The sequence below is a fragment of the Corella eumyota genome, chromosome 2 (genome assembly GCF_963082875.1).
Source record: "Corella eumyota chromosome 2, kaCorEumy4.1, whole genome shotgun sequence".
Classification (NCBI taxonomy): domain Eukaryota; kingdom Metazoa; phylum Chordata; class Ascidiacea; order Phlebobranchia; family Corellidae; genus Corella; species Corella eumyota.
Window position 1 is genome coordinate 3,769,142 of NC_137491.1, and position 24,458 is coordinate 3,793,599.

A 24,458-nucleotide genomic window follows, 5' to 3' on the forward strand; every position below is an offset into this window, starting at 1 on the left:
GTATAGGCAATTAGATACAAACATTTGTAGTACGTTAAAACAAACTACCTTAATTAAACTTTAAATAAATTTTAAACTTATACTATTTTTCGATGTATAAAAAAAAACATAATCTAGTCAAACCGCAATTTTTAAACTGTATCTTTTTTACATTTTGATCAACAATATTATAAATTTATTACACACATACATTTAACACTTTATGATTCACTACAAAAAAACATTAAAATTAATTTAAAAGGTAAAACCTGTAATACATTTTATTTTAGTCTAAATAAACTAACTCTATATTGTTTCAAATACAACTTTGAATGTTTTTAAAAACAACTTGATTCATAGGTAATGATTACACCGATTAAATTAACTTCCGCATGAACAAATAAATTAGTCAATTAAGTGCGTAAAAACTGACTGATAAAATGATTATTACAAAAACATACATAAAACACGGTTGACCTTGCAAGGCTAGACAACTTCTAATTCCAAGAACATTTGTTTTATTTACTCAGCTGGCACTTGGTATTTGGCTAAAATGTTTATTAAAAAGCACTTGTAACAAATGGGTTAAAGACCGTAGTATAATATAATGTTAAATCTTAATGTCACTATAACTCTTTATGGCATGTTATAAATATAAAATTGTATTTAATATTCGTCGTATTTAGAATTTATTGTATACCTTTTTATTACTCTTATTGATGTGCAAAAAACCTAAATAAAATAGCTGCTACTAAAAGTTAGTTTTAGCTCTTTAATATCGTCAATTACTACATGTAACAAATTTGCCATAATATAATTGCATTAAAATAGACTCTTTAAAATTTTTATTAACTTAAGTTTGTCCTAGATTATAAAATTACTTTTACCAACCCTTTTTTATTATAAATTCTGGATTTAATGGTCGTTGTTATGAAGTATTAAAAGCCCAAACGCCTACGAAACCAAAAGGTTCTTGGTATCTTAAACTGATAAAATGGGAGGGTATAGAAAAGTAAGCGAATTTGCGGCAAAGTATAAAAATCTACATACATTTGGCGTGTTTATTTAAATACATCGTAATTTTTAAAGCTATTCATGTACTTAAATTGCACTTTATGTAGAAATTCTTGCCAACTGGCATTTAGCAACTACAGCACAATTTATTTGTATCGAAATGTGAATATATTAATAGAGCTTTACAGTCAGAGTTTCGAAAAATAAAGATCGCATAATTAATAACGCAGTTACTCGCTAATTAATAAGGGAATTCAAATGTAGTCCAATATACAATAAAATACATACAAAATATTATTCGATCGTTAATGATACGAAAAATAATACGCAAATAAAAGAATCAGGTTACTGTTACTATAGCGCCAACTGGCGGCCTCACAATTTCAGGACTTTGAAATCGCAAATTATATTTTTAATATTTGCTATTCTCAGGTGGTTGCTTCAATTTGCCATACTGTTTATCTTTCATCAGAGATTGAATCTCAAACAATAAATTCTTAAGCGAACCGGTGGTGGTGCACCTTTCCCAATTTTTTAAAAACGGCATATTATTGTCGATCTAACAAAACAATTATAAATAAAGTAACTACCATTGTCATATGTACTTGTAGGTCTAAACAATTGTCTTCACTACATGAGGTCCTGAGTTCGATTCCCATTAATTGCATGTTGTAGTACTTTAAGTAAAGTCAATGACAACACTGTATAAACTCATGCTAATCAAAACATCAATTGGCATAACAGCAATATCTCAAAATGTCTGGGCCAACTTAAGATTAGGCTAGAGCAACAAGTGTTACTCTATGTTAAGGCCATAAAATTTTAGCCAGTTAGCCTTACTTAAAAACCCTAAAACATAAGAGCAGTTGGAGATATTTGAGCAGTTAGAGATATTAAAAAGATATTAAATTTTGCAAAAAATTAACAGTAAACTATGTTGCAAAGATATTTTCGTATTTTTTTTACAATAAACTAAAAACATTACTGGCAGAGTGGTAAAGCAGTCAAAACTCTTTGCTTCACTACATAAGATCCTGAGTTTAATACCTTTTATCCTGAAGTGCCCTTCAAGTAAGGTGCTATAAATGATATGAACTGATGCTAAAGCCAATCTTAATCAGCGGTTTAATTATTGGCCATTTATAATCAATAATATTTTAAACTGCCAAAGGCAACTTAAGTCTGGGTTGAGTTGGGGTAACGAATGTTACTCCATGTTTAGGTCATCGAGCCACCTCCCCACAATGAGGATAAATAAATAAAAAAATATTACCATTCCATTTGTAGCATTAACATGAGGTAAGTTAATTTTTGTTAAGAACTTAATTTGTGGTGGTTTCTTAGGATACATTGGTCCACAATCTACTTGAAGTTGGTAAAGTCGATTTTCAAAGTTTGACTGTAAAAAAAATTGTTTTTGTAAGTTTTTGTTTCTAAAATTAAACAATATATATACTCATCCTTGAATGAAAAAAACATAATTGAAAAAATAAAAAAAATGTAAGAACATGACAAGTCGTATTAAAAAATAACAATAGAATTTGATGATTAAACAATTTCTATGCATTTTCTCCTATTATTAGAGTCATAAAATATATTAATCTTTTCTTAGACCAGTCTTGAGTTTAAACAATATTGACCTTATAATCTAAATATGTTAAATAAGCTTTAACAAAGTATATCAATTTTTTCCTTTTTCATTTCTATAAATTGCATTGGGTATACTAATGTAAATAATGTAACAAAGAATTAAGTTCTGCCCTGAGTTTGATTTTCATGTTGCTATGTTGTCCTAATTCTAATATTAGCAAAAGGAAATAAACACTAATCTAGGTTATTTGAGGTCATTCTATAAACTTTTATATCCACAAGCTAAACCAAGATGACTGGTTTTAAGTTAAACCGTTGCCCATAGATTATTACTTAAGTTTACAGTATTGTAATCTATAGTTTTATAAGAGACTTTGGTAAATTAATACTGGTAGCTTGGTGTAGTGGTAAGAACAATTGACTTTACCACCTGAGGTCCTGGGTTTTTTTTTTCTTTTTTTTTTTTTTTGTATATATCTTTATCCTCGATGTGGGAAAGTCGAATGCGCGACTTAAACATAGAGTAACATAAGTTACTCCGACCCAGTCTCGAGTTGCCTGTGGCAGTTTGGGATATTATAGAGACTATAATTGCCCGGTAATTATGCTGCTGATTAAGTGCTGGCACAGCAGGAGTTTATACCGTTTATAGCGCCTTACTCAAGGGCTACCGCATGAAATTAGTGGGGATTGAACCCACGACCTCATGTGTGGTGTAGCAAGTGTTCTTTTTTGATTACCTATGCTTTCATGCTGTAGCGCCCCTAAATAAGGTGCTATAAACTGTATGAACTCCTGCTGAGCCAATACTTAAAATCAGCAGCTTAATTATTACCTAATTATATTCCAAGAATATTCTAAAATGCCTAAGACAACTCGAGACTGGGTTGAAGTAACTAATGTTACTCTATGTCAAGGCTGTAAAGTCGACCCTTCCGCATCAAGAATAAATAAATATAAAAAAATAGAAAATTGTCTTACCCTAGGTGGGCCTACTATAGTAGCAATCCAACATGATAGAGAGTTGTCATCATCCTCCTTTAACCCCCAACTAATAGTCCCATCACCAACTCCTTTCATTCCTTCCTCCAGCTCTTCAAGTAAAACAAAATTTCGTGGAACACCTAAAAAATAATAAAATAGGTTTTTAGTTTTTTTGTGCGGTTTTTATAGTGTAAAATAAACACATTGCAATTTATAATGTTGAGAAAAAATAGACAAAAAAGCAAAAAAACCATGATAGTTATTATAGAAAAAATATTGGTACCGACTACCGTTTACTTAACTTTCTATACCAAAAATGTCTACATACGGTTATAATAATAAACAAAGTTTTAAAATTAGACATGCTACTTATACCCTTGTATTACAATATTTAAAAAATATAATTAACATAACAATAATACTTACGCACACCGCTCATTGTATATTTTAAATATTACTTAAAGGCAAATAGTGCCTATGCTTAAATAGTTAATATTTGACCTGACCCTAAATTACGCTCTATCCTATTATCTAAAAACAGTTAAAAATAAATATTATATATATATAATGTTTAATAACGTTTTTAGATTTGTTGAATTTGTAATGTCTAGATGTTAACTTGTGAATATTAAATCAAACAAAGAGGTTGTTTTAAAACAACTTTTAAATTAGAAATTTCAACAAGAAGGGATTTTATTTATTCTTGATGTGAACAGACTGACTTTAAAGGCTAATCTTAAAGGCTTCACGATCTAAACATGGAGTAACATTGGTCACCTTGACCAAGTCCTAAGTTGCTTTTAGCAGTTTGGTTTACTATTGCCCAATACCTAAACTAGAATATTAATACAATTATACATATACAAATTAAGTGATAACCTCCACAAAATATTATGATAGCCATTAACTTCTTTATAAATGACAATATCATTAGCAATAAATTTCAAAAACTTCAAAAAAAAACAATTTCCATTTTTTTATCATTTCTGTGGAAGAATCGATTTCACAACCTAAACATAAAGTAACAATAGTTACCCTGACCCAGTCTTTGGTAGACTGTGCAGTTTGACATTTAATTGCATTGATTGGTTTTTGTCTTGAGACATTTATACAGTTTATGGCATCTTACTTACTGACTTAAATACACTACAGCATTTAAGCACTATATTTATATAAATATAAAAGTTTTAAGTAAAACATGTGTTATTACCGATAAGTAAATACTTAATTTAAATATTAGCTCGATTTTTATCAAATCCTCCTATTCTACGTTTTTTCTTTATTACTCGCATTTTAGTCACAAATAAAAAAGTCTTAGTAAATTTAATACAATAATTACTTCACTTTCCTAGTTTAAAAAAGACTACTACTACTGTAACCGTTGTTCGTTACCCACTAAAAATACAAACACGCATCCTCCCATGCTGCATATTGAAAACTTCCGAAGAATTACCTTTACACCCTATCGAAAAAACAAATCACTCGATTGTTGTAGAGTTTCCAAATTGTTTTAAAATAATAATAATTGTAAAGCAAGTACAACATTTTTATTTCATGCCAGTTTAACTATAATTTATCTTACAAAATGTTATTTTAAAATTTTAAATAATTTAGTTTGCTTAAAGAAAGATGCCCCAAGATGCCGTCTAGCGGAAACACTGACAAATGATCTGTGACTAAATTTTGGTTTTCAAGCTTTTATTTTGGTTTTAGCAATTAAATTTTATTTTGTTGAAACTATTTAAATTGGTAATCTATTACAGTTGAAAATATATGTTTATTTTTGGCAACGTCAAGGTTAAATAGTAAGCTTGTACCTTGCTCAAAAACACTTAATTGTAAAGAAAAATTATTTATTTTACTAAAACAGAAACTTATAAATAAGCGATACAATGGAGAAACTTTGTAATATCAATTAAATATTTTATTAAATTTAACTAGTATATCATTAAACAACTGATTGATGATCAATTCTTTTATTAGCATAAGTTTGAGTTACGCAAGGCCGTTCTTCCATTTCAATTTCCTGAAAAAATTTAAAAAAAATAAAACTGAGTTAAAACAGCAGAAAAAAAATATTGATAGGACAAATACACAAATATTTATGTTATAAATTTTCAAAAATTCACTAATTAAAACACTTTTTAAATTAAAAAAAAACTTATGTCAAAAATTATAAAATTCAAAATTTTTACCATTGCATTGGTATTACCCGGCAGGTAATTCCCCGGTTGCGAGACACACGCTTCTTTGTATTGATAATAATAATTTTTGACTTCTTTTTCTTTTACAGCCAGAACATGGCACTTTGCGACGCACCAACATAAAAGGCAAACGCACATAAAAATAAGAAAAAAGAAAACTACGACCAGACCAAAACCGTTGTTACTAAAAAAACAAATTAAAAATCTGTAAATTCTAATATAAACCTAAATTATTTGAATTAAACTGTTGTATTACAGTTCTATTGCTAATAATATTGTTAAAAAACTGCTGTAAATTATAACATTTAATAAACCCTTTTCCCAAATACATTTTTTTTAATAAAAAAAGAAAACAATTTTTTGTTAATTTTCCATGAAACGCACGATACTATGACGTTTAATACAGCTGTATGACGTCACACTTACTTGATTATGTCGTAAGGAATGTGACCAAGACCGTCAGGCAACCCATTTTTAGTTTCACCATGTACGCCATGATAGTCCATGTTAGCCATTGTGTAACAGTAAACACTTATTTAATGTAAATTCCTTTATAGTAACAACTTTATTGGTATAACATATAAGATTAAAACTCGCCTAGAAATAAAATACAAAAAAAATTTAGACTAAAGACTAACTTTTTTATTATTTATATTTTTAATAAAGTAATTACTAACATTTCTATAAATATATTAAGTAACAAAACTTGTCTTTTTAGTTGTTTTTGGTAAATAGAGTTCTTAATAAGTTTAATAACCTGTTAAATAAAACCTATCTGAGTTTATTTTTTTAGTGAACTGGATTCACTTTATGAAATTCTAGCCATTAATTATTAAGTACGATTTTATATCCAATCTTAATACCTATTGACATCTCAATCTAAATTAACTAAGTCCCCAAAGTAAATTTAAATACAATCGATTTAGATATAAAATCAATTAAAACTTTTTAACAAAATTTGGGTAATGAATAAAAATCCAATAAATAGATTATCTGTCTCGTATTACCGAAATCCAATTGACAGAAAATTATTCTAAGAAAAAAATAAATTTCTAGTAATCTTTTTATATTTGTTTTACAAAAACCAATAAAATCTATGTTGTAGAAAAAAACAATTTCAATTTTTACAATAAAATTGTATTTTCTAGTCTTTAAGTTGACCCTACACTTGTGCTGTATGTTCTTATAATACAATACAGCCTTTGTCGAAGAAAACAACTAACATTTATTATAGTTTTAAAATCAATAACTCTTACAGAAATAGCATTTTAATTTAAAAACTCACTTAGAATCTCTTGGTATTTATAAACAAGTGAAAGGTAATGGCAATAAACGTGTTTAAGTCTTTATTTTTAACATAATTTATTGATTTTCCTTATAAGTTCACGTAATAGCCTCCCAGAACAGCAGATGACTAATATGCTTGATTATAATTAACCTTACACCATGTAGGCAAGTAATAGAGACAAATTATACTTTATGTTAAAATATTGATCAACGATTCTTCTAGTATATTTAATTATTGCGTCACTAGGTTAACCTTACAACTGTGACGTCATAACTAACAATTTTAATTTAGAATTCTTTTTAAATTTTAGCTATTTCCCAAAAATAAAATCATGACAACTTTAAACCACCGCTAAACTAGTTACCTAAAAAAAAAGAAAAAAATTTTTTTAGAACTTTAAGTAAAAAAAGACGTTCAGAGCCTGAAAATAATCTGACCTTTAGACTACTCAAGTTTAAAATATTTTAATTTTATTGAAAACTTTTGAAATAAAATTAAAGTATTAAGGATAAACCAAAAATTTTGCGCAAATATGTTATGGCTCAATAAACTTCAGTTTATTCGAAATTCGTATTTTAATTTAACTTGAATAGATAAAGTATAGGCTTATTACTACTATATCAATCAACGTAATTGTAATATTATACTGTTATAACCTATGTTACTAATAAATAACTTTTAAAATAATAAAACAATGTTCTGGTAATTCTGTCATTTTTTTCTTCATTTTGTCCAAACTCACAAGGTCCAAATTGTGCCGCGCTAAATTTGTTAAAAGTTAAAAAAGTTAACAAAAATAAATTTGTTAAAAGTTTTCGGTTGAAAGCTGACGTAATTGAAATTTGTTCATTTTAAAATTAATAAAGCCATTTTTTTGAGAATAAATCAGACAATGTTAAATTTTTATTAAGTTTCTATCGTCAAAAAGTATTTTTAATTGGGTTCGAGCGATATCCTATTTCTTCATTGTTTTTCGACTTTACCCCAAAGTTGTTTCGCTTTAAACTTTGCGTGCAATGTTTAATTATCCTTATTTACCTATTGATAAAATTTGGTTAGTATTATTTAGTCGGAATATACTTTCTGCTGGAGAGTAAGATTACTTTTTTGCCTAAAGAAAAAATGTTTATCTTAAAACTGCGCAATCTTATTTGCAATTATCAAGATTGAATTTGTATTAAAATTTTTTCGACTTCCTAATACATTTAAATATTTGGAGAATAAAAACATACTGTTAGATATTTATAAATATTTAAATTATAAAAATTCCTTTTAGGGGTTTAATTTTGTTTTTAAATTAATTTTTTATATTTAAAAAACATAACCGTAAAAATTTAACTTAGTATAATATGCGCATTCTAAATAATAAATAATGTGTTTTTGTTAATTTTGTGTTATCGACGTAACTTATTTTATCAACGTAATATTTCGGAAAAATGCGCAGTTGTGAAAAAAAAATTCTAGCAAAATGACACTGGTCTTAATTCAATAGGGGGTAAAAAACAAGTTTAAGGGCGGGTAAAAATTAAAAATATTGTTTCTGAAATCTTAGAAAGTTAATTAACTTACTTGCAAAATTTATTACTACTGAGATGCATAAAGGTGCTTTAATATCAAAGTGAAATAAATGTTAAAAATTTCAGTCAAAACTGAAAAATGTATTGGCAGACTTTAATTTTAGCGTCTAAGGATCTTATTGGATTTGAAGGTAAAAAAATACTAACTTCTAAACTAAAGTTTAAATATTGCAAAATTTTAAACTGCGTTTATTTGCAAAAATTTAAGCAAAAAACAACTAATTTTACTTAAATATGCAAAACCGGCAGTGTGGTGTAGTGGTAAACTGGTAAGAACACTTGCAACACCTCACATGAGGTCGTGGGTTCAATCCCCATTAATCTCATGCTGTAGCGCCCTTGAGTAAGGCGCTATAAACGATACAAACTTCTGCGGAGCCAGCACTTAATCATTAGCATATTTATCGGGCAATTATAATCTATAAAATCCCAAACTGCCACAGGCAACTCAAGACTGGGTTGGAGTAACTGATGTTACTCTATGTTTAAGTCGCGCATTTGACTTTCCTACATCGAGGATAAACTTATATACTAAAAAAATAAAAATAACTAAATTATCTAGCAAATTTATTTTATAATAAATAATAAATTATATTTATAAATATATGTACTTTAGTTTTAAATCTATTTTGTTTTAGAAATATGGTTGATCTTATTCATCTGGGTTTTATTTTCCTCCATTTTTATTCACTCCATAATCGCAATTCTAAGTTTTTTAAGCTTACATAATCACTCATATGGTCGATGGTATGCTTTGGCTGTTGCTTTGATGGGAATTATTATGCCACTAACTGGTGGTATATTAACAAGTATGTAAATGGATTATTAGTTTTGAGCAAATTTAATAATTTAGTTTTTTTTAATTAGTTGTATAGGCAAAGTTTTAAATTGTGATTTGAAGCACTTTTATAATATATACTATTTTTTTTATTTATTTATTCTTAATGTGAGAAGGTCGACTTTACGAAAACATAGAGTAACATCAATTACCCTGACCCAGTCTCGAGTTGCCTTTTAAAAGTTTGGAATATAGATTATAATTACCCATTAATTAAACTACTTATGTTTTAGATTGTATATACTATTAATATACAAAGTACCTTTAAAGTTGAAATTTTCATGAACAATTTTTTGAATTGTATAAAATAATGACAGAAATTTTTGCTTTAAAAATGCTTGTTTTTAATAGGTGCAGTTATAGCAGGAGTTTATCAGTCTTTAAGATGGAGTATGCCACCTAAAGTTGCCCTTATATGGGGTGTAGGTCAGACCACAATGGTCATTGGATTATCATTAACAAGACTGTTACCAACACTCTGATATGAAACAAATTTCTTCGAGAAAATAGGTAAAAAAAAGATTTCTGTACTAAAATGTAAATTTTAATATTTAAGTTATATTTGTAAGTTTGCGTAAAAGTTTAATTTTATACTTGTATTGGTAAATTTTACTCTTGTAAAATAGCTTTTTTGGTCACTTTATAAACCGATTTTAAAAGCTTTTCATATTGATTTTACTTAATGTGTACATTAACACATTGTTTTATAAAAGTTGATTTGTAATCTATTAAGAAATTACCGGCAGCGTGGTACCGGCAGCGTGGTGTGGTAGTGGTAAGAACACTTGCTACACCACCGTGAGGTCGTGGGTTTAATCCCCACTGCTCTCATGCTGTAGCGCCCTTAAGTAAGGCGCTATAAATGGTATGAACTCCTGCTGAGCCAGCACGTAATCAGCAGCATAATTACTGGGCAATTATAATCTATAATATCTCAAACTGCTAAAGGCAACTCAAGACTGGGTCGGAGTAACAGTTGTTACTCTATGTTTAAGTCGCGCATTCGACTTTCCCACATCGAGGATAAAGATATATACAAAAAAAAATAAAAAAATAACATGTTTGAATCTTTCTTTTTTAAATTTGACTAATTAAGACTAATATTGGCTTGTTTAATTTCGTTACTTCATTTATTAATATTGTTATAGTTTTTGATTTTATGAGGTGGATATTTTCCTCTTTTTCCAGTTCTGATGTTTTTTCCGTACCACGTATTTGATTTTAGTTCAAATGTTTCTGGTGAGATGAGATCTCCTATCTTTAATTCTAACTCTCCAGTCCTTAAAAATGAGATAAAATGGAGTTTAAATTGGAAACAGTTTGGTGCAACTCAAAATTAGAAATTGCGGATTTTGAAATATCAACAAGTTTAAAGAATTGGTGGAACAGAAATTGCTGTAAAAATTATGGAATAATAAAAATATAAAAATGATAGCTAAATAAAAGTTAAATAAAATATCGCACAAACTTTAATCTTGTATTTAAATAAAATTATTATTATTATTATTCTTGGATTTTTTGCAACAACATAAATATTAAATATTTCAATAACCTTATGTGGTCTAATATAGCTGTATGAAATGCTGGCATTACACGACGTTTAAAGTTGTACGGCCAGTCAATTGAATAAACTTTGTTAATTGCAATACCATATTTAACTTGCATTAGTTCTTCAACGAGTCTGCATATCTAAAAAAAAACAATTATTAAACAGTAAAAAATAAGTCGCTAGTTCAGTGGTATGAACACTTGTGTTCACTACATAAGGATTGTGTTTGATTCCCACTTCTTCCATGATGTGGTCCAGTTAAGTAAAGCATTAGAAACGCATTACAATTTCCTGGTAAACCAAAAACCAATCGGCAAATTAATTTGAAAGCAATATTATTTAAAAATAAACCTAACTTTCTATCGATTGAAGCTGGTTTGGGGTAGTAGATACTAAACAATAGGAATATTGTTTGGTCTATTTTTGAACTATTAATTAACTTACGTTTGATGTAAAAGTACAAACGACAAAATCACATTCGACCAGTCTTAGAACATCTAACACAGCCGAAGTTATTCCGTTTTCAGTAAATCTGTCTAATTTGTTGTTTGCGTTTTCAACAGATTCGGGGTCAAATAATATATTGTATGCTTGGCTGTACCTGAAGATTTTAAGTTAGGATTGTTATGTTTTTAATGAATTGGATATTAAATCTACCGTTATCGTGGTGTAGCGGGCATAACACTTTGAAGTCCCGGGTTCGATTCACATTGCTCTCGTACTGTAGCGCCCTTCGGTACAACGCTTTAAACAGTGTGAACTTTTGCTTACCAGGACTTAAACAACAGCTTAATTTTAGGGCAATTATATTCAATAATACCTTTATTATATATATCTAATAATGCTTTCAAAGGCTATTTAGGACTAGGTCGGGGAAACCAATGTTACTCTACATTTAGGTCATGAAGTCAACATTCGCACATCGAGAACAAATAAGTATGAAAAAAAAAATAAATAAATAACTCATTACTTTGTTATAGCTTCCGTTATAACGTTTGGTGTATCAGTGGCGATATAAACATTTCGTTTTAAATTTGTTTTGTTTTTTATTCCAATATCCATTTCATAATCTTGGTACCAATTATCTACTAGCTTTATATATTCTTCCAACCCTTGAAATTTTGATTCGCGTTTTAATTTATCTGTCCGGCGTACATGGATACTAAAAAGAAAAATCCAATTTAAGATATTTTAATACCAGCTACAACTCTTATATATTTATAAGTAAAAAAAGAGATGTTTTTACACAAATCTGGTTCAAGAATTTTGGGTAAAAAATTTAAATTTAAATTTTTTTTAAACTTAAAAACGAAGAAAAAATGTTGAACTTTTAGTTGGCGTTTTTTTACCCAACTAATGGCCTTAGTTTGTTCTTTTTCCATAACCTTTCAACCTCTTCCCTGACCTTTGGTTGAACCTTGATGACGTAGGCAGCCATTTGACCCACCCACCATGCCATGGGGCTGGGGTGAAGCTTAGACACAGTGTCCCGGATGTAAGGAGGTATTGCATGCAAAGTAAAATTAAATTTGAATCCAGTTTCGTCTTAAATAAAAATTATTTTAATAATTAGAATGTCTATATAGTTTTTAATGTACCAGTAATCAGAAGTAGGCCTATTGTAAAATTGCAAAGTGTAACATAAAGTTTTATGCGAAAAAAAGAAACAACTCATTTTCAATAGTTCCTATTATGCTATATATTTTAAGTGTTACATATAGCTGAAGTGTTACATATTGTTTTCAAATACATTGTTAAGTTATCTTAATCACCAATTTAATATTTAAGTTTAAAACGTTTTAAATATAAAACAGGTAACCAGAAAATAGTATATGAAAAAAAAAGTCGAAAATTTTTCTTAATTACCAAGATTTTCTATGTCTTGATTATATGCAGCTAACGGACAATCTGGGCCAAACGGAACTAAAACTTTTCTCAAATCCTCATTTTTGATCGCTATATTCGCCTTTCTTCTTGATTTTGGGTCAGTTTTTCGTACAACAACCAACGTTTTATTACGATTTAAAGCATAAAATAAACCAATTGTCAGGTCGTGAATAGTGCAACCAAAACCACATGATATTAAACCGTATGGTAAAACATTGTTACAGTCTGATTGTCTCTAAAAATATGAGTTTATAAAATGATTTTGACATAGTTTACCGTATAATTTTTTTTTTCAGTATTACTTTTTTTGTTTTATTTATCTTTGATTTAAAATGACCAACTTAACAGCCTAAACATAAAGTAACATATGTTACCCTGACTCAGTCTCGATTGACCCTTTGCAGATTGGAATATTTATGATGTTAGCTGCCCTATTATTAATCTACTGATTGGTTTTTGGATCAACTAAATTTAAGTCATTTATAGCGTTAAGATATTAAAGTATATTAGTAGCCTACTTATTTGTAAAGATACCTGCAATTTAGATATGTAATTTTGCACTAATTTTCCGAGTTTAATTAATTCCTTTGATCTTAATTCCTGATCTGGCACGACAATTTTTTCAACAATTTTTCTAAAAAATAATAAATTTTACGAACATCAAAAAATGTTGATAGCCTACTTTATTTTAAATATTACCTTGGTTCTACAAGACGTTCATTAGAATCTGAAAACATAAAGTTAAATGAAAACAGTTCTATTTTATTAAATATTAAATAAATATAAGTAATAACAGCACAATTTTTAAAAGACGAATGTAGCTTAAATACAGATTTGAAAAGTTACCTTTTTTAGCATTATATACCCGACCTTTGCCCTTTAAAAAGCTTCTAAATTTGAATAACAAGTATAATAATTTAAAATTTCATGATATACAATAAATATTAATTACAATATAAGATATATATGTCAATAAAAAGAATAAAAATGTAAATCTTTATATAATTACACAAAAAATTTTAAATCGTTGATATTATAAGGCTACTGCATTATAGAAACTTACCCATTGTAGTTATATAAATATATGACAATTAATATTAATTCAATTAGCAAAAATAACACAGCACATTTCCATTTTGATTTCATACCTAAATAAATATCCAATCCTAGCCTTAGTTTACATTTTTCTGTATCACAAATATTGATTTCACACTATATTTTATAACCAAATGTTAGTTTTGTTTTTCTATTCTCTGAGTTTTGTTGGTAAAGTCAAATAGCGGAACTATAGATATGTTATTTTAGTATAATAAATGCATTAGTATAATAGTATACGTTTTGGAATTTGTAAAAAAGTTTTTTAAACGTTTATTTCAAAATTACTTTAATCGGCAATTGCAACAAATATAATATTTTTATGGGTTTTGTTTGTATTTTTCATAAGTTTAAAAATGTAGCTTATTAAATAACCAGTTTAAACATATAGAGTTTTGACATCAAGCAAACTAATGTGTATGCTAATGCTAATTCAGCAATAAAGTGTAGGTATTTTATTTACTTAGCCTACTCGTGAAAACATTTTGCTAAATTTGGCAAAGAACAAATATAACTGTGTTAAGTCTGGGTTTTCAGTTTTGTATATGATTTCAATAGAATTAACTTAATAACGAAATTTAGTTTTGGCCAGAATTTTTAACCGTACCGAATTTTTAAAAGTAGTTTGCAAAGGTGGGCACCAAATCGTTAATGCGTTAAACGTTAAATAACGAAGTTAATTTTTTTGTTAAAATTTAACTTTTAAGTTAATTTTAAAAATCGTTATCGGACCTGTTAACTTTCGTTAAATTGTGCTTTCGTTGAATTAAGCCCGTTAACTCAATATTTTACAAGTAAATCCATGGTAATATAAGGAATATATATGTTTAAAATCGCTGTTTATCGGGTTTAATCGTCGCAATTTTTAAACGATGTAAGTAATTATTATCCGGCAACTGTTATTTGGGCATTGGGCCTAAGCCAGTTTTAAAAACTTTTTCTAAACCATTTTCGCCTAGTTAAAACATCGATTAAGAAAAAATCTATTTTTTTTAAATCTTTTTTTATAAAAAGGTAATTTCTTTGTTTGTTTTAATTAAATTTTAACGTTAACGTTCAATGATAACTTCCGTTACATTTGGTTTAATTTAACGAAAAAACGTTAGCGAAGTTACTGTATTGTGTATCGAATAACCACTTAACGAAGTTGCTTTTTCGATTAACTGTGCCCACCTATGGTAAAAAGAGACCAAGTAATAAGCCAGCCTAGGGTTTAGAGCTAGTTATAACTAGTTTATATATCTTTATTTAGATCAATAAAAGTAGAGTCTAGTTTTGTTTATTACCGTTTGGTTAGGCGATGGTTCAGGCTGCATAAAATATTAAAGCCATTTTTTTAAGTGACAGTGTTTTTCATATAGGTAATACTGAAGTATAGGGTGTAAGACAGTATCTGTTTAGATGCTTTTTAATGTATTTATATTTATTGAGTGCAAATCTAGCATTTTGATAAATATAAGCAAACTTTTTAGGTTTACGGAACACTATGATTTCAAAATTAAAGAACAACCCAAGTTACGCAATTTAAAAACTTTTATCCAAATTTTGCCTATATGTCCAACAAAAAAGAATGGGTTTATAATTTAAAAGCAATTTTAAAATTTTAAATAACATTTTTTAATTATGTATTCTGTATTGAAATAAAATTAAATAAGGAAATTTCAGTTTAAAAAAAAAAACTTTCTGATGACGTCATGCAGCAAATAATGACGTCACTGGGGACATCCGTTCCAACAAATTGGGTCAGCAATGTGACAATCTATGCAATATCGTACATCTAAAAATATGTATTTTTACAATCAAGCGATTATCCTTTTTCCTAATTCTGTATACTATTATTTATTGGGTAAAATAACTTAAAATTGCAAAACAACATTTTTTGTGACAAAAAAGCTATAAAGCGATTAAATGTTTATCTTTATTTTTTATTTTTTTTAACAACTTACATATTGGATCAGGTTGTAAATGATGGTTATTGTTTTTACAAATTGTAAGCCATATTTGTGGATGAATATTTTTACCAGTACAAAGGTGTTCTACTGCGACTCGACTTGCTTGACGAAGCAGATTTTTTGCCTTTTTATCGAATTCAATTTTCTAAAACATTAAATAGTAATTGGTATTATAAAAAACAAGCTATATTATCAACAAGAGTATAAGTTAATTTTATATAGGCTAAACTTACCTTGAATTTGTATTTGTTACCTTTAGAATTACCTAAATTAATCCAAAAACTAATTAACAATAAACTTAAAAGCAATTTGTGCTTTATTTTAAAATGTGCCATATTTTTATACTGCGGTTCATAAATTTAAAATTAATTTTAGTAGATCATCAGTTTATAAACCTTCATTTTAGTGTAACTTTATTAATGCAGCTGTTTAAACTTTAACTAATATTTGTGTTCAATGAAGTCCCTCCCTTCTTTGACATTTATTATCTTTTTCTGTAACATAAATTCCTAGTAAACCGCACAAAAATCACGTACAGCTTTAGATAATAAATGATAACTAAATAGTTGAATTGACGCAGATGACTGTTTGTTTATTGAAATTTACTCGCCTTACACTTTAAAAAATGACGCAGTTAATAATAATTTTAAAAAAATTTACAACAGTTAATCATACAATTTAGTTATTTTCTGAAAACAAAAAAAACACGCCCAACGTGGGGCTCGAACCCACGACCGTTGGATTAAGAGTCCAACGCTCTACCGACTGAGCTAGCCGGGCGTAAGTGACAGAAGCGGGATTCGAACCCGCGCCTACGAAGTAGACTACGACCTGAACGTAGCGCCTTAGACCACTCGGCCATTCTGCCATGCGCTGTTCGACAGCGAAAATGCGATCATAATGGTAGGGGATTGTTGAAAACTAAAATTTTTTTAAAATGAAGGTATAATAAATATTTTTAAAATTGTTTTACATAAGATTTTGCTATAATTTTAAACGAATATTATTTAAAATTTTGCTAAGTTTGTGCAAAAATAATATACCATAAAACAAAACTGCTGGCACATTAACTTCGCAAAATTTTAATTTTTTTTTCCAAGATTGTAAATAATTTTCGGAAAACAATTTTTCTTTTTTAAGCTGATAATGTTATCTATTATCTAAATTATTTTTATTTTAAAAATTTAATCCACTAATATTAATTATTTATGTGTTAAAGTAACAAAAAAAATAACAACAAACAATTTAAATCACGAAATTTTCCTTTACATAATTCATTCAACTTGTTAAAAGTAATTAAGGCTTTCGTTGATTTTTAGGATAACTAGCATTTCAGAAACGCAAAAAACAGCATAAATTTGTTTAAATAGACACTATTACCCAAAGGGAGAAAAGTAAAGTTGTATATAACTAGAAATATTATTTAATTTAAATCACTTATAGTTTACAGTTTTATTTTAAAAAAATTAGGAAGAAAAAAGTAAAAAAACGAGAACTGTAAAAGTATCACGAAAAATATTTATTTATTATCTTAATCATAAAACATGAATAAACTATTATTAGAAATGTTGTAATTATAGTTTAAGTAAGTGTGTTTAAGCAAACAAATATATATTTTAGGGTCCCGTTAAAATAATAAGAAATTTGGCGACAATAAATGTAAAGGTACGTTCGAGGACCGTTAACTACAAGAGACATTTTAAATTAGGATTAGGTTAAGAAGTAATAGTATATTAGATATTTTAAATAGTATACTCTTAAAAAAAATTAAATAGCCCAAAAAAATAGATATTAAATATATAAATTTAAAATTTATTTGAGGTTATATTTTTACAAAAATTTACGTTGTTATGGATTATAATAATACAAACTGCAACGGACAATATCTGTTACAGCATTGCTCAAAATTATCTCATTCAGCCAATGTGACTTTTAATTTACAAAGGTAAAATTGAATATAAAAACAACTAAATATACTATTTTAAACATTTAAAACATGGCTTAAAACTGTTTAAAAATATTATTTACAAAACTAAGATCTGTTTTAATTTTATTTTTTTTAGGTGCCAAATTTAAAAATAATATGTAACTATATTACTAAACAACAAATACATTTTATTGTTATTTTTTTTTATAATTTAATTAAACTAAAAGGTTTTTTTTTAAATAATAAAATTGAATTGGTTTTAAAGATAATTAAAAATATTGAAAAAATCTAGTTGCTAATTAAATTTTGGAAATAATTTTTTTCAGGTCAATAAATTATAAATCCTTAGATGATTTCAACGATTTGATAAATGTAAAAAAAAGTAACTACCATCAAAAATATATAAAAATATTTTTTTTAGAGATTGCAGTGTGGCAGGTATACTATACGACATCATTGCAACAATAATCGTAATTTTAATTTCATTGCTGGGAAACGCGGTTGTTCCTTTCGTGATTTTTAAATACCGGGATTGTTATTGGAACCCATACGGACTTTGTCGCATCTGCCTTTCTATTTGTGATTTTATAATTGGGCTTATATATTTGCCTGTAAGGGTGTTAGTGTATGTTCAGATATTTTACACAAATGATTTACAAGGCAATGGTAAGCCCTTTAAAAAAAAACTTTTTTTTGTTTTTTTACGACCTAAACATAGAGAAATATTTGTTTCCCCGACCCAGTCTTAATTGCCTTTAACAGTTTAGAATATTATTGATTATAATTGCCCGATAATTTAGCTGCTGATTAAGTATTGACTCAACACAGGTTAATACTGTTTATAGCACCGTACTCAAAGGCGCTACAACATAAGGGCAGTGGTGATTGAACTCTGAACCTCATGCAGTGAAGCCATGTGTTGTGACAACTACACCACGCTGCCAAAATAAATTATAAAATAATTATAAAAAAAAACAGAGCTCAACACTTTACAGTAATGTTATTTGACCTAATCTTATGTAGTTGTACGAAATAAACTTTAAAGAAAGCTATTTTATTACTAAATCTTTAAAATAGTAACGAAATAAACAAATATCATTTAAAATATGCAGAAAATAAGCCTTTAACCAATTAAAGGTTAAGCTTATATGATATTTATATATCCCAGATTTCAACCAAGTGATGAATTTAAACAAAATATTTAAAGATTATGACGCAGAGAATCAACCTTTACTGAAAGCAATGAGTTGTTTGTTAGCAACATATATTTTAATTGTAAGTTTAACAGTTAAATTAAATGTGTTTTCCTTATTATACAAACAACATTAACCTAATTAGTAATTTGCTTAACTTTAAAAGCAATTTGTATAGCTACACATAATGCACAAATAAGAGTTAAGAAATTATATGGATTAGATTTCCTTATACTTTTAATTTAACCCTTTCAAAAGTGTTTATGCTTTCGGTATGGCGTTAACAATATTTACTATATATATGCAAGCCAAAACAACAATTAACACTTCAGTAAACAAAATAATACCAAGTTAAAAACATGTATAAGGGGTGGCTGATATTAGATTAGTCAGGGACAAAGTAATAATACAAAAAATTGGGTTTTGGTCATCATGCCATAACGTACTTTGTTATGTAAACATTAATACTTATGAGATGTTTTGAATCAAAAAACTGATTTTGTCGTTTTTTCCCGTCGCATTAATATAATATTTATTGCATACCTTTTTTAATACCTTTCATCTGTGCGCGAAAAACCAAAATAAAAAATAAAAAATATAAAAAAAATTGACTCGTATATAAAACATTTCAAAATATGAAAATTTTGTAATTTTCATGACTTTTTATATTTCCAGATACCCTGGTTCTTATCCGTAATGACCATTGATCGATTTATTGCAATCAGATTTCCATTTCGTTACCAACAAATAATCTCAATCACTAAAGTTGGAATAATTTTATCGGTTACAACTCTTGTGTCTATATTTGGGGGCACAATTTGGCCCCTTCTTAACCGCGTTCCCTTTCAAACAAGTGTCCTAAACAGGTAGGTTGTTTATAATGGTAGTTTATTAAGAAATTTTAAAACCAGATTGTAAACAAAAATGTATCCCAAGTTTATTAGGACTTGATGTTTTGTCTCTCTTATCATTTTTACAAAAAAAACTAAGAATTTTATGTAAAAACCGCGTTCCCTTTTAAACGAGTGTCCTAAATGGGTAGGTTGGGTATTATAGTCGTTTATTATAATGTCTGAGGTTTGTTAACAAAAAAATATACCAAGTTTATAAGGACTTGATGTTTTTGTCTAATCTATTATTTTTACATAGAAACACAAATAATTTAAACATAAATTATTTCTTATAAGTTGGCTGTAACTTAAGTTTTTTAACACAATTTTTTAGAAACTATCTTAAGTGGTGTAACAAACGTTTTTTTTTTATTATATGTTGCTTTTTAAAGAGTTAGTAGAGCGCATCTTTTAAACCGCTTAGAAGCGGTTAAAACCAATGTTTTTGCATGGAAGCGCTTGAATGCTTACTAACTAAGTGTGAAAAACAAAACTATTTTGACATCAATATTATTTTAATACTGTCTTATACCACATTTTAGTATTTTTTTAATATCAAATTCAATGTTTTAGATTTGGTGTTGGGCCTTTATTTTTACTGGGCACCAACGAAATTCAAAAAAGTTCAAACAATGAAGTTTTGTTGTATTATATTTGTTGGGCTCTGCCTGTATTTATTGTCATTACTTTCAATCTTTATACGGCTTTTTATTGTTTAAAAAACAACAACAAATCCTCTGGTAAGTTTAAAAAAATTATTTTTTTTATTTATTATTGCCGTGGTCCAGTGGTTAGAACACTTGACTTTATTCACCGCATAAGGTCCAGGGTTTGATCCCCACCGCTTTTATGCTGTAGTGCTGTCAAATAAGACAGTAAAGGCAGTTTTAACACAGGCTTAGTTAAAAAAAACAATCGGCAAATTGTTTATTAGCCAATTATAATCTGTAATATTCTAAACTGCCAAAGTCAACTTAAAACTGGGTCGGTGTAACTAATTTTACCCCATATTTAGGCTACAAAGTTGTCTTCTCACATCAAGAATAAATAAATTCTCACCAAAAATGAATAAGTTTATAAAAAGGAGTTTTAAATTTACATTTTCAGGATGTTTTCAGAAATTTTATAACAAAATTAATCTTCAACACGATGTATGCACCTGTTATGAATCCAACCTATTTCACTGCTGTAAAAAAATGCAACAACAAGCAACCGTTTGTCCATCTGACAGAGATTATAATAATGATACAAATAACTTGACGAAAACAAATAAAATTAAAAATATATCACATGGTGTACAAAAAAAGTCAAGTTTAAATAAAATTTCGAAATTAAATGGCAACACTAAACAAAATCAAATCGAACGAAAACAGAAAAAAAAGAAAAATGAATCCGTTGAAGCTTTTTGGATTCTAATCATCATGACTACTTTGTTTTTCATCAGCGTTATACCGACTTTTGTTCTTACTGTGTTTGTGACGTCACCATGTGATGACGACACGGCGTTGTCATGGTTATACTCGATTGTTCAGTTTTTGTTTATGAGCCACCCTTGCCAGAATATTTTAGTTTATAATTTTCGGTCGAAGCAGTTTCGAAGCAGCACTGTTCTAGCCTTCAAGAAACTCAAATGCAAATAAAATATATTATTATGTAATGATTTTATATTAGATGTGGTATTTTGTTAATATTACCGAAAACTTTTTGAACGAATAGACTTTTGCATTAAAACCAAAACTTTTAAAAACTACCATTTACCGAAATTAAAGTGGAAATCCTTTAATTTTCGATCAAATGACAAAGTAATCCATTTTAGGTACCAAAAACTACATTTCAACCAAATTACGTAACATTATTTTATCAAGTTATTTTCTCGAATTTTCTGCGTCTTTGAAAAAAAGAATATATAGGTTAAAAATTTAAGTTAGGATAAATTTAATTTAATAACAAAATTCAATACTTTTGAGTATTAACCCCTGTTCCCGAATAAAAGTTTAAAAACGAAAACATAGCTTTAAAAATATTACGTTATCAAATTATTTTTACGAAATACGGTTAAGTAATAGTCTATGTTTATGTCGTAAGTCGGCCTTCCCACATGAAGAAAAAATAAATACAAAAAAACGTATTTATTTATAGAAAGACAATGTAGCGAAAGTTTCTCTATTGCGATATTGTAATTGGCAATTCTTTTTGTATAAAAACACCAAATCAGATAGTTTACACAAGCCGAAACTATGACGACATTAGCAAACTTTTTAATATTAACGTAAATAACCATACTAGCGAACATACCTTAGTTAGTAAGGGGAAAACCCAGGGATTTCCCCCCGTTTTAGCGTTTATTCAATCGTCTATTCACACGAAAGGTTAAATCGATCGCATAATAAAGCCACAGTTATTTAACTATAGAAATAGTTTTTTTGGCATTTAAAATATTAAAAAATAACATAATTAACAAAAAAATAACACTATCTTTAATTTTTAAACAATATCTGTACAGTAATAATCTTTGATAAGTTTTTAAATTGGGTTTTGTTAAACAGTTTGATTAGTTTTTTATACACTTTTCTCTATTTACGAAATTATATAGATCTGCGGGCTTGCGCGTTAACGGTAAAAAACCCATGATTGCTACTACTTGCCGTTTTAAACTATATAAAGGATCTCCACAATGTTAATTCACAACACTTTAAAGAAAATCAAAGACAAAGTCACTACAAAGAAAAGTTGAGAACTGAATTATTGAACATTATATAAAGAAAATAAGAATTATTTATTAGAAGCAACATGGCAAAAGTAAGCATTATTTCTGTTAAACTTTCGTTTTATTTGTATAAAAAATTGTTAGTTAATTTCATTCCTGGTAAACTATAGATTGAATATCATTTTACTCACAGTTTACCAGTGAAAAAGATGTTAATATTTAATAGTTTTATTTGTTCACAAATTATAATATGTACATAGTTAGTCAATATCTTCAAAGTTAAATTAATTTTTTTATTTTTTACAGATTTTAAACCAAGTTACTGCGGGTCTCTTTCTACTTTTGATTATTTTTATTACACTGAGGGCTACAGCGGCGAAACAGACAAAATGCTACAAAAAAGTAACAAAATACATGTCAAGAAGCGATAAAAGGTGAAAATTTTAGCTCTAACCTCTACAGTTGCCTATGTTGTGAATATATTTAAAGTAACTTTAGGTATATATTTTTTACATGCATGTTACAGTGGCTTGGTAAGTCCACCTAGGATCTAAGATTTTTTTGAATAACATTAATTTGTTTTGTTGTATGATTAACACGGTGTTTGGTTTAATTCCTACTGCTCCCATTCTTTAGTAGGCCTTTAACGGGTATAAGTTTAGGCAAATATATGAATTAAGGTTTAAAAATCAAGCTGACAAAAACATTCTAAACTTAGACTACTACGATAAAATTAACAATAAATTTAGTGTAGACAAAGGTGTTAAACTATAAGTATATTTTATATTATATAACATACAATTTAAAGCTTTTATTTTTTTCACAGTAAACTTGAAAAATACGAATGTAAATTTGCCATCGTCCCATCGTCTGGAAATAACCAAGGTGTCTCAAGATGGAAAACCGGATACTTTACTTGCAAAAATCTTGATCCTGAACGATTTTCCGCAGTTCTCTGTGACAAATACTGCGTCAACCCAGCAACCTGCACCAACAAAAAAATTAAAGGTCTCAGAAATATGCCAATTTTGAAATGGCATCATTTTCAAAACATATCAGAGGGAGTTCTATCGATAAAAATTCCCAGTGCATGCAATTGCATAGCAAGTAAAAGAATAATTAAAAAATGCAATAAATCTAGACAAATGTCATGGGCTTAAAGATATCTTGAACTTTTCCTACTTACCTATGTCAATTACATTTTATACATTATATAGAGATGCAAAACGTATATTTACTTGTGATAAATTGTTATTTACTGTGTTACTTTTTCTTAAACATGACTTTAATTTAAATACGTATTTATTTTGTACTTTTGTAGTTGTAGCGTTTATTGTATTAAAATCGTACTGCACAAAAATGTTTTATTTCTTGCCTGCTAAGTTAGACTGCTGATAAAATGTGTTTTATAAGTTTAAAAATAACTCAGATTGAAAAATATATTAAGAGTAGTATATTTTTGATGACCTGATGGTTCTTTTTCTGAAAAAAATTCGACCTTATTTTCAGGCCAACGCCTACATTAACGTTTTTTTCCGAAATTTCTAAAAAATTTCAAACCAAGTTTTAGTATCGTTTTCCAAATTTGAATTTTTGAAACGTTATAGAGAAACCCATTGCAAAAAAATGTCGTTTTTAAAAGTTTGATTTTCGAGAATATATTCGATTGGTAAAATAGACCAATATTGTTTATTTCTACTATTTTTAAAACACAAAAAAAATTTAAATATAAAAAATTACTAATTTAATCTTTTTTATTTTAAAAATTAAGTTATTGAGGACAA

General features: G+C 27.8%; 6 protein-coding genes and 2 non-coding genes across 9 annotated transcripts; 3 read left to right on the forward strand and 5 right to left on the reverse strand.

Moving 5' to 3' along the window:
* Positions 1–907: 907 nt before the first annotated feature.
* On the reverse strand, positions 908–4,100 carry LOC145741850 (ubiquitin-conjugating enzyme E2 variant 2-like). Its single transcript, XM_082559515.1, has 4 exons — positions 3,994–4,100; positions 3,565–3,707; positions 2,267–2,392; positions 908–1,552 (listed from the first exon to the last, which is right to left on the reverse strand). The coding sequence occupies exons 1-4, from the start codon at positions 4,004–4,006 to the stop codon at positions 1,406–1,408; spliced, it is 429 nt and encodes a 142-aa protein (XP_082415641.1). The 5' UTR covers positions 4,007–4,100; the 3' UTR covers positions 908–1,405.
* Positions 4,101–8,517: 4,417 nt separating this feature from the next.
* LOC145743010 (transmembrane protein 170A-like) lies at positions 8,518–11,056 on the forward strand. 2 transcript variants are annotated; one of them, XM_082560865.1, is made up of 4 exons: positions 8,518–8,767; positions 9,275–9,445; positions 9,826–9,984; positions 10,623–11,056. In XM_082560865.1, the coding sequence occupies exons 1-3, from the start codon at positions 8,716–8,718 to the stop codon at positions 9,954–9,956; spliced, it is 354 nt and encodes a 117-aa protein (XP_082416991.1). In that variant the 5' UTR covers positions 8,518–8,715; the 3' UTR covers positions 9,957–9,984; positions 10,623–11,056. The 2 variants fall into 2 exon arrangements, with proteins under 2 accessions (XP_082416991.1, XP_082416990.1); XM_082560864.1 differs by having other exon boundaries at positions 10,663–11,056.
* Positions 10,601–13,977, reverse strand: LOC145741405 (alpha-(1,6)-fucosyltransferase-like). The gene is made up of 9 exons (XM_082558993.1): positions 13,974–13,977; positions 13,610–13,637; positions 13,445–13,544; positions 12,890–13,145; positions 12,373–12,568; positions 11,994–12,185; positions 11,468–11,624; positions 11,027–11,163; positions 10,601–10,754 (listed from the first exon to the last, which is right to left on the reverse strand). Exons 1-9 carry the CDS (start codon positions 13,975–13,977, stop codon positions 10,601–10,603), a joined length of 1,224 nt encoding a protein of 407 aa, XP_082415119.1.
* Positions 13,978–15,705: 1,728 nt separating this feature from the next.
* On the reverse strand, positions 15,706–16,292 carry LOC145743533 (uncharacterized). Its single transcript, XM_082561520.1, has 3 exons — positions 16,191–16,292; positions 15,952–16,102; positions 15,706–15,782 (listed from the first exon to the last, which is right to left on the reverse strand). Exons 1-3 carry the CDS (start codon positions 16,290–16,292, stop codon positions 15,718–15,720), a joined length of 318 nt encoding a protein of 105 aa, XP_082417646.1. The 3' UTR covers positions 15,706–15,717.
* A 372-nt stretch (positions 16,293–16,664) lies between these two features.
* On the reverse strand, positions 16,665–16,737 carry Trnak-cuu (transfer RNA lysine (anticodon CUU)). Its single transcript has one exon. It is a non-coding gene; the product is annotated as a tRNA-Lys (tRNA).
* A 5-nt stretch (positions 16,738–16,742) lies between these two features.
* Positions 16,743–16,825, reverse strand: Trnal-cag (transfer RNA leucine (anticodon CAG)). Its single transcript has one exon. It is a non-coding gene; the product is annotated as a tRNA-Leu (tRNA).
* A 1,675-nt stretch (positions 16,826–18,500) lies between these two features.
* LOC145743306 (uncharacterized) lies at positions 18,501–21,846 on the forward strand. The gene is made up of 5 exons (XM_082561242.1): positions 18,501–18,550; positions 19,053–19,159; positions 19,753–19,943; positions 20,541–20,707; positions 21,075–21,846. Exons 2-5 carry the CDS (start codon positions 19,067–19,069, stop codon positions 21,605–21,607), a joined length of 984 nt encoding a protein of 327 aa, XP_082417368.1. The 5' UTR covers positions 18,501–18,550; positions 19,053–19,066; the 3' UTR covers positions 21,608–21,846.
* Positions 21,847–22,664: 818 nt separating this feature from the next.
* LOC145741406 (uncharacterized) lies at positions 22,665–23,834 on the forward strand. Its single transcript, XM_082558995.1, has 3 exons — positions 22,665–22,766; positions 22,981–23,108; positions 23,501–23,834. Exons 1-3 carry the CDS (start codon positions 22,758–22,760, stop codon positions 23,832–23,834), a joined length of 471 nt encoding a protein of 156 aa, XP_082415121.1. The 5' UTR covers positions 22,665–22,757.
* The last annotated feature ends 624 nt before the right edge of the window (positions 23,835–24,458 follow it).

What these genes read in the sequence shown, in the direction of transcription:
- LOC145741850 (XM_082559515.1), bottom strand. An exon ending in CTATAGTAGGCCCACCTAGG is followed by an intron (nt 2,393 to 3,564) that starts GTAAGACAATTT and finishes TTTTTTTTACAG; the next exon opens with TCAAACTTTGAAAATCGACT. An exon ending in TTAATGCTACAAATGGAATG is followed by an intron (nt 1,553 to 2,266) that starts GTAATATTTTTT and finishes TTGTTTTGTTAG; the next exon opens with ATCGACAATAATATGCCGTT.
- LOC145743010 (XM_082560865.1), top strand. Translation starts at nt 8,716, where the DNA reads ATGTATTGGCAGACTTTAATTTTAGCGTCTAAGGATCTTATTGGATTT. An exon ending in GGATCTTATTGGATTTGAAG is followed by an intron (nt 8,768 to 9,274) that starts GTAAAAAAATAC and finishes ATTTTGTTTTAG; the next exon opens with AAATATGGTTGATCTTATTC. An exon ending in AACTGGTGGTATATTAACAA is followed by an intron (nt 9,446 to 9,825) that starts GTATGTAAATGG and finishes TGTTTTTAATAG; the next exon opens with GTGCAGTTATAGCAGGAGTT.
- LOC145741405 (XM_082558993.1), bottom strand. An exon ending in TTTGTACTTTTACATCAAAC is followed by an intron (nt 11,164 to 11,467) that starts GTAAGTTAATTA and finishes GTTTTTTTTTAG; the next exon opens with ATATGCAGACTCGTTGAAGA. An exon ending in GCTATATTAGACCACATAAG is followed by an intron (nt 10,755 to 11,026) that starts GTTATTGAAATA and finishes CTCATTTTTAAG; the next exon opens with GACTGGAGAGTTAGAATTAA.
- LOC145743533 (XM_082561520.1), bottom strand. Translation starts at nt 16,292, where the DNA reads ATGGCACATTTTAAAATAAAGCACAAATTGCTTTTAAGTTTATTGTTA. An exon ending in GTAACAAATACAAATTCAAG is followed by an intron (nt 16,103 to 16,190) that starts GTAAGTTTAGCC and finishes TTAATGTTTTAG; the next exon opens with AAAATTGAATTCGATAAAAA. An exon ending in TTTACAACCTGATCCAATAT is followed by an intron (nt 15,783 to 15,951) that starts GTAAGTTGTTAA and finishes ACATATTTTTAG; the next exon opens with ATGTACGATATTGCATAGAT.
- LOC145743306 (XM_082561242.1), top strand. Translation starts at nt 19,067, where the DNA reads ATGAATTTAAACAAAATATTTAAAGATTATGACGCAGAGAATCAACCT. An exon ending in TAGCAACATATATTTTAATT is followed by an intron (nt 19,160 to 19,752) that starts GTAAGTTTAACA and finishes TTATATTTCCAG; the next exon opens with ATACCCTGGTTCTTATCCGT. An exon ending in AAACAACAACAAATCCTCTG is followed by an intron (nt 20,708 to 21,074) that starts GTAAGTTTAAAA and finishes TTACATTTTCAG; the next exon opens with GATGTTTTCAGAAATTTTAT.
- LOC145741406 (XM_082558995.1), top strand. An exon ending in ATGTCAAGAAGCGATAAAAG is followed by an intron (nt 23,109 to 23,500) that starts GTGAAAATTTTA and finishes TTTTTTTCACAG; the next exon opens with TAAACTTGAAAAATACGAAT.